This window comes from Perognathus longimembris, chromosome 7, assembly GCF_023159225.1.
Source record: "Perognathus longimembris pacificus isolate PPM17 chromosome 7, ASM2315922v1, whole genome shotgun sequence".
Lineage (NCBI taxonomy): Eukaryota > Metazoa > Chordata > Mammalia > Rodentia > Heteromyidae > Perognathus > Perognathus longimembris.
This window is the reverse complement of record NC_063167.1, coordinates 42,973,755-42,987,198: the sequence shown is the minus strand read 5'-3', so window position 1 is coordinate 42,987,198 and position 13,444 is coordinate 42,973,755. Positions and strand designations below refer to the sequence as shown.

Sequence of the window (13,444 nt, the reverse complement as noted above, 5' to 3'; positions counted from 1 at the left end):
TCATCTGTAATTTATATCTTTGGTAATGAATAGACTTTCAGATACAGATCTAGTAATTTACTCATCCAGGTTCTCCAAGTAAACTACTCTTTCAGGACTTTTTTCTTTTTTTGTCTTGGGGGTACTGGGATTTGAACTTGGACCCCATGCTTTTAAGCAGGTGTTCTACATTTGAACTGTGCCTCCAGCCCTTTTGCTTTTTCTTTTATTATTCAATAGAAACCCCAACCCCTCTTACCAGCCCTGGAACATGATCTTCCTTTATATACTTATTTTGCTGAGATAACAAACACTCACCCCAGCTCCTCAATCCCCTAGCTTTAATTAGTTGAGATGATATCTTATGAACTTTTTTCTCAGGCCGGCTTCAAACTATGATACTCCCAATCTGTGCTTCCTGAATACCTGAGGTTACATATGTGAATCACCCCACCCACTTGTAGGGATTTTTTTTTTTTATAGGTACTCTTGCAAGCCCTTCAAACATCCTTGGAACAGTAAGATAATACTAATGATATTTTTTATGTTTTTGCATATATTTTAGGATCCTATATCCTTCAGAATTACTTTGATTTGTAGAAATTGTCCACATTTTGTAGGAAAAGACACAAGCAATTAAGTAGCAGCAAATAATGAAACTGAAAGTGGACTTCTGAGAAATTGCTGGACCAAGTATATTTTCTTTGGCTTAACTGGCTCCGTGAGACAGCTTTAAAACTTAAATGCCTAAAGTTACTGCTTATAGAGACTACTTAGAACCTGTTTACATTTATACCTGCTTGTCAACATAAATGATTAGCTTGCCTGCCTTTTCCCTCCCTCCCTCCCTCCTTCCTTTCTTCCCTTTTTTCCTCCCTCCCTCCCCCCCACCCCCTCTTTTTCCTGCAGTTTGTACTTAGAGCTTCAGTGCCACTCCAACACATTTCTCTTTAGTTATTCTTCAGGTACAATCTTGTAGAGTTTTGGGTTGTTGTTTAGTTTTGCCTGGAACAAGCTCAGCACTCCTCCCATTTACTGCCTCCCAAGTACTTGGAACTACAGGCATGTACTCCCACTCTGGGTTTGTTTGACATGAGGTCTTGCTGGCTTCTAATCTGGATCCTTCTGAGATGGCTTCAATGATTGATTTTCGTATTTATTGAATTAGCCAATCTTTTCTGATACAAGTATTCATTCTAGCTTGTCTCTATTCTTATTATTCAAAATGTGGCACTGGGACCAGATTCATTGGCATCAGTTGGGAGACTTTAAAATGTAGAGTGCACCAGTGGATCACACTTGTAATCTTAGCTACTCAAGAAACTGAGATCTGGGGCTGGGAATATGGCCTAGTGGTAAAGTGCTCACCTCGTATACACGAAGCCCTGGGTTCTATTCCTCAGCACCACATATAGAAAAAAGCCGGAAGTGGCGCTGTGGCTCAAGTGATAGAGTGCTAGCCTTGAGCAAAAAGAAGCCCGGGACAGTACTCAGGCCCTGAGTCCACGCCCCCACGCCCCAGGACTGGCAACAAAAGCAAAACAAAGCAAAGAAAGATCTAAGATCATGATTCAAAGCTAGACTGGGCCAGGAAGTCCATGAGATTTTTAACTCCAGTTAACTACCAAAAAAAAGCTGGAAGTAATGCCATGGCGTAAGTGGTAGAGCTCTAGTCTTGAGCACAAAAGCTCAAGAGCAGTTCCCAGGCCCTGAGTTCAAACCCCGGGACTGGCATAAACACACACACACACACACACACACAAACACACACAGCACAAATTGCCATTAAACGTAGGAGCTTGTTCTCTGGCATTTAAGATTTAGTTTTTTTATTATTTTTTTTTGTTGGTGACAGGGTCCCAATTTGTACTCCAGGCTGGCCTCAGTTCTCACTTTCCTGTTTTTGCAGAGCGCTGGGGTTAAAGGCATTAAAGGTGTGTGCCACCACACCTAGCCTAGTTTTTCCCTCCCATTTTGAATAGCTTTTGGATTGCCCATGCTGCTATTGAAAGTCTAATATAATAACTGACATAGCTGTACCAGACCTACTGCATCCTTCATCTTGTTCAGCATTCCCCTCAGAGGCAACTGTACTCATTAATCCTGTTAATTTCATGTGCAAGGTTTCCTTTTCTTCATTGTAGGGATTTTATGGAGAAAGATTTGGAGAGGATGTGGTTGAAGTAATCAAGGACTCTAATCCGGTAGACAAGTGTAAATTAGATCCTAACAAGGTAAGTTAATTAGACTGCAGTGACACAGTCGTGTCTCTGAGCCCTTCTCTGCAATTTTGTTTGAGTAACACTGATGACTTAACAATGAAGAAATAAAGGACTTTTCCTTTTCCAGGCATACATTCAGATTACCTACGTGGAGCCATATTTTGACACATACGAGATGAAGGACAGAATCACATATTTTGACAAAAATTATAATCTACGCCGTTTTATGTACTGTACACCCTTTACTTTAGATGGACGTGCCCATGGTGAACTTCATGAGCAGTTCAAACGGAAGACCATTCTGACTACTTCCCATGCCTTTCCTTACATTAAAACAAGAGTCAATGTCACCCACAAAGAAGAGGTGAGTTCCTAAGTAGAGAAGAAAACAGTTCATGAAGCAAACATATTCAAGCCATCTAACTACAATCTAAATTATCAGAAAATATGTACAGTACTTCACGGCATAACATACTAGAATTACACCCATTTCCTTCAGTCAGATTAGCTCTAAGTCCCTGATTCATTCTTAATTTCTGCTTTCGTTTGAGACAGTCTTGGAACTTGAATTCAGGGCCTGCATGCTGTCCCTGAGGTTATTTGTTCAAGGCCAGTGCTATAACACTTAATCCACAGCTCCACTTCTGGCTTTTGGTGGTTTCATTGGAAATAAAAGTCTCACAGACTTTGCTGCCTCCACTGGCTTTGCACCAGGATATTCAGATCTCAGCCTCCGAGCAGTTACGACTACAGGTGTGAGCCACCAGCACCCTGCAGCATCTGCTTTCTTTTCTTTTTTTGGTTCTTGTTTGTACCTGTACTAGGGTTTGAACTCAAGACCTGGGCACTGTTCCTTTTTCGCTCAAGGCTGGCATTTTACTACTTGAGCCCTAGCTTCACTTCTGGCTTTCTTAATAGTTAAGTAGAGGACTTTCCTGCCTGGGCTGGGTTTGAACCATGATCCTCAGATCTCTGTCTCCTGAATAGAATCATGAGTATGAGCCACTGATGACTGGCTTATTTTCTTTTTTGTTGTTGTCCTTATTGTTTTTGCTGTACCAGGATTTTAACTCAGGGCCTCCCATTGGCTTGCTTGCTTGTTTGACTGGCATATTATCACTTGAGCCATGCCTCCAGCCTGACATTTTGCTGGTTCATTGAATAAGAGTTCACAGACTTTTCTTCCTGGGCTGGCTTTGAACCTAGATCTTCTGAATCTCAGCCTCCTGAGTAGCCGAGGCTAATGAGCATGTGCCACTGGCACCCAGTTTCATTTCATACTTTAAAAGATGTTTATTGGTTTGGGTTTTTTTTAATTAATTCAGGGATAGACTTTGGAATTTTATTGTTATATGAAAGCTTTCAATTGATCCCCATTTTTGCTGATTTTATTATTTAAAGTTAATTAAATAGTTTTCGATCAGTATACTGCCTAATAGTTGCTGTTTCACTCAGATAATCTTAACACCAATTGAAGTTGCTATTGAGGATATGCAGAAAAAGACACAAGAGTTGGCATTTGCAACACATCAGGATCCAGCCGACCCCAAGATGCTTCAGATGGTACTCCAGGGATCTGTTGGTACCACCGTGAATCAGGTTAGCACTTTTGGTTAGCGTTGTGTAGTTTTAATTATAAACTGGACTTGGAATAATTTCATTACTGTATTTTGCAAAATGATAGCTACTTGCTATATCAAGTGTAAAGGGTATGTATTAGAAGTGGTAACCAACACATTGAATTTGTTTTTAAATTGTTTTTATAAAGGTGATGTAGAGAGGTTACAGTTACATAAATAAATTACATAAGTAAAGAGTACACTTCTTTTTGGACAGTGTCATCCTTTCCCTTCCTTTCTCTCAGTTTTTCCCCTCTAGTCCTTACCTACAAGTTGTATGTTTCATATTCAATGTAGTATCTAGTGGACATTGAAGTTTGAAACAGCAAACTAAAAATTATTTAGTATAGTTTCAGTTGTTAAGATTTTTCACACCAGCTTCTCTGCTGTCTATATTTTTCTACCTTTCTTCTATGAAGTATTAAGTAACTTAAAATGGCCATTTGTGTGGCATACACAAGAACACATGTGGGGCTGGGGATATGGCCTAGTGGCAAGAGAGCTTGCCTCGTATACATGAGGCCCTGGGTTCGATTCCCCAGCACCACATATACAGAAAATGGCCAGAAGTGGCACTGTGGCTCAAGTGGCAGAGTGCTAGCCTTGAGCAAAAAGAAGCCTGGGACAGTGCTCAGGCCCTGAGTCCAAGCCCCAGGACTGGCCAAAAAAAAAAACAAAACAAGAACACACGTCGCATGCAAGTATGAAGAAGGTTGTTAGTATTGGAGTTTGAACTGAGAGCCAAGGCTCTCTCCCTTAGCTAGTGGTAGATTGGCACTCCACTACTTGAACTACAATTCACATCCAGCTTTTTGCTGGAAAAAGTCAGGTGTTGGTGGCTCACACCTGTAATCCTAGCTGTTCAGGAGACTGAGATCTGAGGATTGTGGTTTGAAGCCAGCCCGGGCAGGAAAGTCTGTGACTTCCATCTCCAATTAACCATCTAAAAAAATGAGAAGTAGAGCTGTGGCTTAAAGTGGTAGAGCACTGACCTTGAGCACAAAAGCTTGGGAATAGCACCCAGGCCCTGAGTTCAAGCCCTCCTGCTTAGCCATAGCTCCCATTTAGGCTTTTGGTGGCTAGTTGGAGGAGATAAGATTCTCATGGTTTCATCAGTTTTCCTACCCAGGCTGTCTTTGAACTACAATCCTTAGAGCTCAGCCTCCTTAGTAAATAGGATTGCAGGCATGGACCACCAGCTCCTGGCAGCTGGTTATACTTTAATCTTCACAAAACATTACATGGTTTTGTAGTTTTACTTCCCAATACTTTAACTCATGAAAGATTATCAGAGCTGGGAATGTGGCTTAATGGTTGAGTGCTTGCCTAACATGCATGAAGCCCTGGGTTCGATTCCTCAGTACCACATAAACAGAAAAGGCTGAAAGTGGCATTGTGGTTCAAGTGGTAGAGTGCTAGCCTCGAATACAAAGAAGCTCAGGGACAGTGCCCAGGTCCTGAGTTCAAGCCCCTGGACTAGTAAATAGGAAAGAAACAAAAAGATTATCATCTTGCCAGGCACCAGTGGCTCATGCTTATAATCCTAGCTACTCAAGGAGGCTAAGACCTGAGTATCCTCGAAGCCAGCCCATACAGGAAAGTCCATGAGACCTCTTATCTTCAATTAACTTTTAAAAAGCTGGAAGTAGGGGCTGGGGATATGGCCTAGTGGCAAGAGTGCTTGCCTTGTATACATGAGGCCCTGGGTTCGATTCCCCAGCACCACATATACAGAAAACGGCCAGAAGTGGCGCTGTGGCTCAAGTGGCAGAGTGCTAGCCTTGAGCGGGAAGAAGCCAGGGACAGTGCTCAGGCCCTGAGTCCAAGGCCCAGGACTGGCCAAAAAAAAAAAAAAAAGCTGGAAGTAAAGCTGTTCCTCAAAGTGGCAGAGCACCAACCTTGAGCAAAAAGCGCTCAGGGACAGCACCCAGGCCCTGAGTTCAAGGCCACAACCTACCAAAAAAAAGTGTACATATAGCAGGCAAGAATATAGACAATGTGATTGGGAAAAACTGAAGGAGTCAATCTCTGAAGAGATGTTGGCATAGACACATAGGCAGTAAGCCTAAATGAGACAGCCTACAGTCATTTGGATAAATTGTCTATGTGACTTTACAGAAGCAAAAATACACTTGTTTTTATGTTCTTATTTTTTAGGGACCTCTGGAAGTTGCCCAAGTTTTCCTCTCTGAAATACCCAGTGACCCAAAGCTTTTCAGACACCATAATAAGCTGAGACTCTGCTTTAAAGATTTCACTAAAAGGTAATCAAGACCTCCTGAATAGAGCTCATCAAATTAAGAACATCCACTACCACTGTATGACAAAGATCTTAAGGAACTGTTGAATAGAGAAAATATAGGAATGTGAGTCACAAGAAATGAGCTATGTATAATTTACTATTCTTGCCAGGCACTAGTAAGTAGCTCATGCCTATTTCTTTTTTTTTTTTTTTGGCCAGTCCTGGGCCTTGGACTCATGGCCTGAGCGCGGTCCTTGACTTCTTTTTCTCAAGGCTAGCACTCTGCCACTTGAGCCACAGTGCCACTTCTGGCCATTTTCTGTATATGTGGTGCTGGGGAATTGAACCTAGGGCCTCATGTATACGAGGCGAGCACTCTTGCCACTAGGCCATATCCCTAGCCCATCATGCCTATTTCTAATAATCCTAATTTCTCAGCAGGCTGAGATCTGAGGACCAAAATTCATAGCTACCTGGGCAAAAAGTGTGAGACTATCTCCAGTTAACCAACAAAATACTGACTAGAGGTATGGCTCAAGTAGAAGAGTGAGCCATTATCAAGAAAAGAAAGCAAGGCACCAGTGGCTCACCCCTGTAATCCTAGCTACCCAGGAGGCTGGGAACAGAGGATTGCAGTTCAAATCTAGCCCTGGCAGGAAAATCCATAAGACACTTCTGTTCAATTAACCACCAAAAGCTCAAAGTAGAGCTGTGGCTCAAATGTTAGTAGAACACTAGCCTTCAGCAAAAAGCTTAGAAACAATGCCCAAGCCCATGGAGTGGCACAAAAAAATAAAATCAAGGAAAAACAAAAAAGGAAGAAAAAAATAAAAGGAGCACGCAAGAGCACGCGGCCCTGAGTTCAAGTTCTAGTACTGGCACTGAAGCTCACATTCTTGAGCTTACTCAGTTTGCTTGCTCAGCTGGTGCCCACCAACCAGCCCTCATTTTTGCTGGTTGTTCGGAAATGGAGTCTAGTGAAGTTTTCTGCCTAGGCAACCTCAAACCATGATCCTCTGGACTGCAGCCCCTGGAGTTTCTAAGACTATGGAGGTACAAACTACTGATACTCACCTTGGGAAAGCTTTTTTTCTTTTTTTTTTTTATATTAGAGTATTTAACATAAAAGCTACTATAGAGGGCTGGGGATATAGCCTAGTGGCAAGAGTGCCTGCCTCGGATACACGAGGCCCTAGGTTCGATTCCCCAGTACCCCATATACAGAAAACGGCCAGAAGCGGCGCTGTGGCTCAAGTGGCAGAGTGCTAGCCTTGAGCGGGAAGAAGCCAGGGACAGTGCTCAGGCCCTGAGTCCAAGGCCCAGGACTGGCCAAAAAAAAAAAAAAAAAAAAGCTACTATAGAGAATTTTCAAAATATGAGATTCTGTTTCCCTTTAAAGAATTTGTAATCAGGAATGCGGAAGCAAGAAATGTTCAGATCCTGACCTTATTAATATATATCACTTACTTCAGTGATCTTCAGTTGTTTGTTTTTCAACTATAACATAAGGATAATGGTGTTTCCATCTCATAGAAAGGTTGTTCATATTAGATGAAGAAATAAATAGGGACATCAGAGTTTCATGGTCACCTTCAGGTTCAGTGATTGCTTAGCAGGACTCAGTTGCACTTTGACTGAGCTGGAGAGGGAGTTGTGATGTCATCTGGAGGAAACTTGTACAGTCTTCAAAGGGCCCACAGTCAGCAATGTGTGCTTCAGTCCCCAGCAATGAGCTGTGACAGATCTAGTGTGAAGCCAGCCTGAGAAGACAAGTCCAAGAGTCTCTTAAATCCAGTTGACATCCAAAAAACTGGAAGTGGAGTTGTGGCTAAAGTAATACTATGCCAGTCCTAAGCACCCAGGCCCTGAGTCTAAGCCCCACGACCAAAAAAAAGTAGATATGCACCCAATGACCTACCTCTTCCAACCAAGCCCCACCTCCTAGCTCTTTCAGTAGGAACTTAACAGTGGATTAGCCTGGTACTGGTGGCTATGCCTGTAATCCTAACTACTGAAGAGGCTGAGATCTGAAGAGGTTCAAAGCCAGCCCAAGCATGAAAGTCTGAGATCTATCAACAGTGAACTTCCATAAAACTGTTAGGGGAGCTGTGGTTCAAGTGCTGAATGCTAACCTTGAGCAAAAACGCTCAGAGGACCAGGCACTGGTGGCACATGCCTGTAATCCTAGCTACTCAGGTGGCTGGGATCTGAGGATTATGGTTCAAAGCCAGCCCAGGCAAAAAAGTCCATGAGACTCTTATGTCCAGTTAACCACCAGAAAACTGGAAGTGGTGCTGTGGCTCAAAGTGTGGTAGAGCACTAGCCTTTAGCAACTCAGGGACAACGCCCAGGCCCAGAGTGCTAGCCCCCAAACCAGCGAAAAAAAGGTCAAATACAGTGACCAGGTCCTGAGTTCAAGCCCCAGGACAGGCAAAAATAAATAAATAAATAACACAGGATTAATCTATTGATGAGGTTCTCAACACCTTTAAAATCAGTCACCTTGGGCTGGGAATGTGGCTTTAGCGGTACAGTGTTTGCTTAGCATGCATGAAGCCCTAGGTTTGATTCCTCAGTACCACATATATAGAAAAGGTGGAAATGGCACTGTGGCTCAAGTGGTAGAATGCTAGCCTTGAGCAAAAAGAAGCCAAGGACAGTGCTCAGGCCCTGAGTTCAAGTCCCCGGGCTGGCAAAAAAAAAAAAAAATCAGTCAACTTTCAACAGTGCCACCAGTCGGGGAGCAAGCTTTCAACACGTAAGTCGTTGAGGCTATTTTTATGTCCACACCATAATACTGTGTAAACCTAAAACAAATGAATATTTTATATATAACTTCTAGCTCAAAAACTGAATGTGCTAATCTTGAGAGAGTGTGTGTATTCGTGTGTATGTGAACCATCCACTAAGTCACAACCTACGCAAGTAAAAGAACTTAATGAACATCCTTCTCCCCCCCACCCCCAGGTGTGAGGATGCCTTAAGGAAAAATAAGAGCTTAATTGGGCCTGATCAAAAGGAGTACCAAAGGGAACTAGAGAGAAATTATCATCGCCTCAAAGAGGCTCTGCAGCCATTGATAAACAGAAAGATCCCTCAGTTGTACAAGGCAGCCTTGCCGGTCACTTGTCACAGGTATGCTTGTTTCTTATTTTGGGGTTCTTCAGAAAAATGAAATCTGAATTGGGCATGGTGACATGACACAAGCTTGTATCTGAGCTACTCAAGGCAGAGATAGTTTGAGGTCAGCCCAGGCGAAAAGTTATCCATTTGATCCTATCTCAGTAAACAAGCCGAGTGTGGTCAGGAATGTCTGCAGTCCATTTATTCAGGAGCAGAGATAGGAGGATTGAAATCCAAGGCCAGCTCAGAGAAAGTGTGAAACCCTATCTGAAAAACAAACTAAAAGCTAAGGGACTGAGCTTTTAAGTTCTGCCAAAACAGAAAAAGAAAATGGGTATTTTCTTATATACTTTCATATTTTTGTGCCCCTTGAAAACCTAGTGAGTTTAATTAGATTGTTTCAACATCTACATATTTTTTTTTTGGCCAGTCCTGGGCCTTGGACTCAGGGCCTGAGCACTGTCCCTGGCTTCTTCCCGCTCAAGGCTAGCACTCTGCCACTTGAGCCACAGCGCCGCTTCTGGCCGCTTTCTGTATATGTGGTGCTGGGGAGTCGAACCTAGGGCCTCGTGTATCCGAGGCAGGCACTCTTGCCACTAGGCTATATCCCCAGCCCCGTACAACATCTACATATTTAATTAGAGGTATTTCAAAAATATTACCCCTTCGGTTTTTACTTCTAATTTTTTTTTCTCCAGTTGTGGGGCTTGAAAACTCTAGGCCTGAGTATGCTGTCCCTGAGCACTTTTGCTCAAGACTAGCAGTCTACCACTTTGAAAATGATACTTTATTTCTGTGATTTCCTCCTCAAACATGTAATCATTGAGTTTCTTTTTTTGTTATTTGCCAGTCCTGGGGCTTGAACTCAGGGCCTGAGCACTGTCCCGGGCTTCTTTTTGCTCAAGGCTAGCACTCTGTCACTTGAGCCACAGCACCACTTCTGGCCATTTTTCTATATATATGGAGCTGAGGAATCGAACCCAGGGCTTCATACATACAAGGCGAGCACTTTACCACTAGGCCATATTCCCAGCCCCAGTCTACCACTTTGAGCCACACCACCACTTCCAGTTTTCTGGTAGGAGATTCCTGCCTGGGGCTGGCTTCAAACTGATATCCTCAGATCTCAATCTCTTTAGTAGCAAGGATTACAGGCGTGAGCTACCAGCACCCAGCTTTACTTCAGAATTTTGAAGATAAAAATTTTAGATCTGGGGCTGGGGATATGGCCTAGTGGCAAGAGTGCTTGCCTCGTATACATGAAGCCCTGGGTTCGATTCCCCAGCACCACATATACAGAAAACGGCCAGAGGTGGCGCTGTGGCTCAAGTGGCAGAGTGCTAGCCTTGAGCAAAAAGAAGCCAGGGACAGTGCTCAGGCCCTGAGTCCAAGGCCCAGGACTGGCAAAAAAAAAAAAAAAAAAAAAAAATTTTAGATCTGAATTTTTGAAGATATACAAAACCTGGACTGTTACTTTGTAGTAGACTCAAGTGCTTATACTCCTGGCACAAGTGACTCACTCCTGTACTCATAGCTGCTCAGGAGGCTGAGATCTGAGCATCTCAGTCCTAAGGCAGCCCAGGCAGGAAAGTATGAGAGACTCATATCTCCTGTTAACTACCAAAAAGACAAGTGAAACTGTGGTTTAAGTAGTAGAATGCCAACTTTGAGCAAAAAGCTCAGGGTCAGCGTCCATGCCCCAAGTTCAAGCCCAAGGATTGGCAAGGGGGAAAAAAGTGCTTAGGGTAACATGTCATTGGTTATTTTCTAAAACTTTTTTCCATTTTAATTTCTAATATAGTAAATACCAACATATAACCCACATAAAAAATACTGGAGTCCTCAGTAATTTCTAAGAGTATAAAAAAGATAAGGGGGCTGGAAATGTGGTTAAGCGGTACAGTGCTTGTCTAGCATGCATGAAGGCCTGGGTTCATTTCCTTAGCACCACATAAACAGAAAAAGCCTGAAGTGGTGCAGCGGCCAAAGAGGTAGAGAGCTAGCCATGAGCAAAAAGAGCCAGGGACAGGGCTCAGGCCTTGAGTTCCTCACCCTCAAGACTGGCCAAAAAAAAAACAAAACCCCAAAAACATAAAAAAATAAAAATTAAAAACACTAGAGTCTGACACCCACTAGTGTAAGACAAAATTTATTTTTTATGCTAGTTTTAGGGATTAAACGGAGGACCTGGGTGCTATCTCTGAGCTTTTTTGCTCAAGGCTAGCCTTCCACTTGAGCCACAGCTCCATTTTTGGCTTTTTGGTGGCTAATTGGAGGTAAGTCTAATGGAATTTCCTGTCCATGCTGGCTTCGAACTTCAAACATCTGCCTTTTAATGCCCCAAATCTCCCCTTTAAACTTAAGTCCTTATCTTTCCTTGTATCTGCAGCACTGCTTAAACAAATGAATAATGATTTGGCAAAGTATTACTATTACATTTACATATATATATACATACACACAGTGTTAGTACTATATATGTAACATATAAATTTTTTTTGTATGTCTTTTTTTTGGCACTGGCGATCGAACCCAGGACATTGCATTTGCTAGGCAAGTCATTTGCCAGAGCCACATCCCAGCCCAACATATAAATTTATTAAGCCAGAATATGTTAAGGCTGAGTACTGTGATGAACAGTCAACTTGAACATTAATAACTGGTAATAAATCAGATATGTTTCTGGTAGAAAAAAATGTATATTAAATAGACAGATTATGTAAAAAAATTTCACATTTTAAAAATTGCTTTCTCATAACTGTCTTATTGTTTCCTCAGAGACTCCTTCAGCCGAATGAGCCTTCGAAAAATGGATCTCTAAAATAAATGCACTTGTTTTATCCATTTGAAAAGAGCCATGTATTCAACCTTGAGTGTGAAAATAAGATCTATTGAAAAATCAGACGGACTTTAATTCTGGAAGTTATAGCATTAATTTCTCATTGAAAAATGCCAAAATTTCAACTGTAGATTGTTTGAGAAGTTTGAGAGCCATGGCTATGGTTTTTAATATTCTGGCAACATGCTATGTTTTTAAAAGACATTTTAATGACTCAAAGGTACACTATACATTTACCATTATTTATACCACAGCTAATGTTAAATTTATTTACTTTTAAGTTCGTATTTCTTAATTTATATTACCATTTATAGATTCATTTTTGAACCATTTTAATGTAGTTATGTTTATTTTAAAGGTACTATTAAATGTGAATGTTTACACTAATTATGAGTGGAACTTTAATATTTTTTATTGTGAAAGGCAGAGAATAAGAACTAGTTCCAACACTAGCAAAATGACCAAGTCATTTCATAGACCTAAGGAAGTGTCTCAGATGTGTTAATGGCCAAAGACAAACATTAAAGCGTATTTGCTATTTATATGCCAAAAAGGAATTTAGAATTGTAGAAATAACTGACAAAATATTTACCTACAAAATAGCTAATACTAGTGACAGCCTTTGATTTTTATGAACCAGTTTTCATGACTTCCACAGCAATATCAATGATTTCTACTCAGTAGGCTGAGCCCTGAGAATCATGCTGTCAGTGCAGGCAGAAAAGCCCATGAGATTCTTTATCTCCAATTAACCAGGAAAAAGCCAGAAGTGGAGCTATTGCTCAAAGGGTAGAACATTAGATTTGAGCAAAACAAGAAGAGTACCAAGCCCTGAGTTCAAGCCTCATGACCAACTAGGGGGTGGAGGGGGAGGGAGCTATTTTACATCATGGTGAAGTTAACACAGAGCTTATTGATTTTAATCTCAGTTCAATGAGAAAGTCATTTTTTGACATTTGTATTGATTTTACAGAATAAAGGCTAAAGGTAAAATTGGTCAACATTAGGTTTGCATTGTAACTTTGTGAATTTTATTGCCTTTAGTTGTACAAAATGACTTTAAGTTACTTTATAAATACAATGCATCTTGATCAGTCACCCTTTCCATTGTTCTCCCCTCTTCCAATCCCAGCCCCAGCCCCTCTTTGTGTGAAAAACATAACAGGGGGGAAATTTTTCATTTACTTGGCACATTTTTCCAAAACAGTGCATACTTAATATCATTTTTTTCCTCATGTATTTAGGTTTGAACTTAGGGTTTCAAGCTTGCTCAGCTTGCTAGCTCAGCTGATGTACTACCACCTGGGCCACTCCTCCAGTGTTGCTTTTTGCCTGAGCTTGCTTCAAACTGTAGTTTCTCAGCTCTCAGATTCCTGAGTGCTAAGGCTTTTGGGGCCAGTTTCCAGAAATGTTTTGAACA

General features: G+C 41.6%; 1 protein-coding gene across 5 annotated transcripts in view; it reads left to right on the top strand.

Annotated features, from left to right (window-relative positions):
• Positions 1 to 12,412, top strand: part of Dock7 (dedicator of cytokinesis 7) — a 181,058-nt gene extending 168,646 nt beyond the window's left edge. For all 5 annotated transcript variants that reach the window (XM_048351454.1, XM_048351453.1, XM_048351452.1 and 2 more), the window contains 6 exons: positions 2,124 to 2,213; positions 2,329 to 2,565; positions 3,657 to 3,800; positions 5,978 to 6,084; positions 9,030 to 9,197; positions 11,964 to 12,412. In XM_048351454.1, the coding sequence (XP_048207411.1) occupies positions 2,124 to 2,213; positions 2,329 to 2,565; positions 3,657 to 3,800; positions 5,978 to 6,084; positions 9,030 to 9,197; positions 11,964 to 12,006 (789 nt within the window). In that variant the 3' untranslated portion in view covers positions 12,007 to 12,412. The remainder of the gene's footprint in view (positions 1 to 2,123; positions 2,214 to 2,328; positions 2,566 to 3,656; positions 3,801 to 5,977; positions 6,085 to 9,029; positions 9,198 to 11,963) is intronic.
• Positions 12,413 to 13,444: the final 1,032 nt, after the last annotated feature.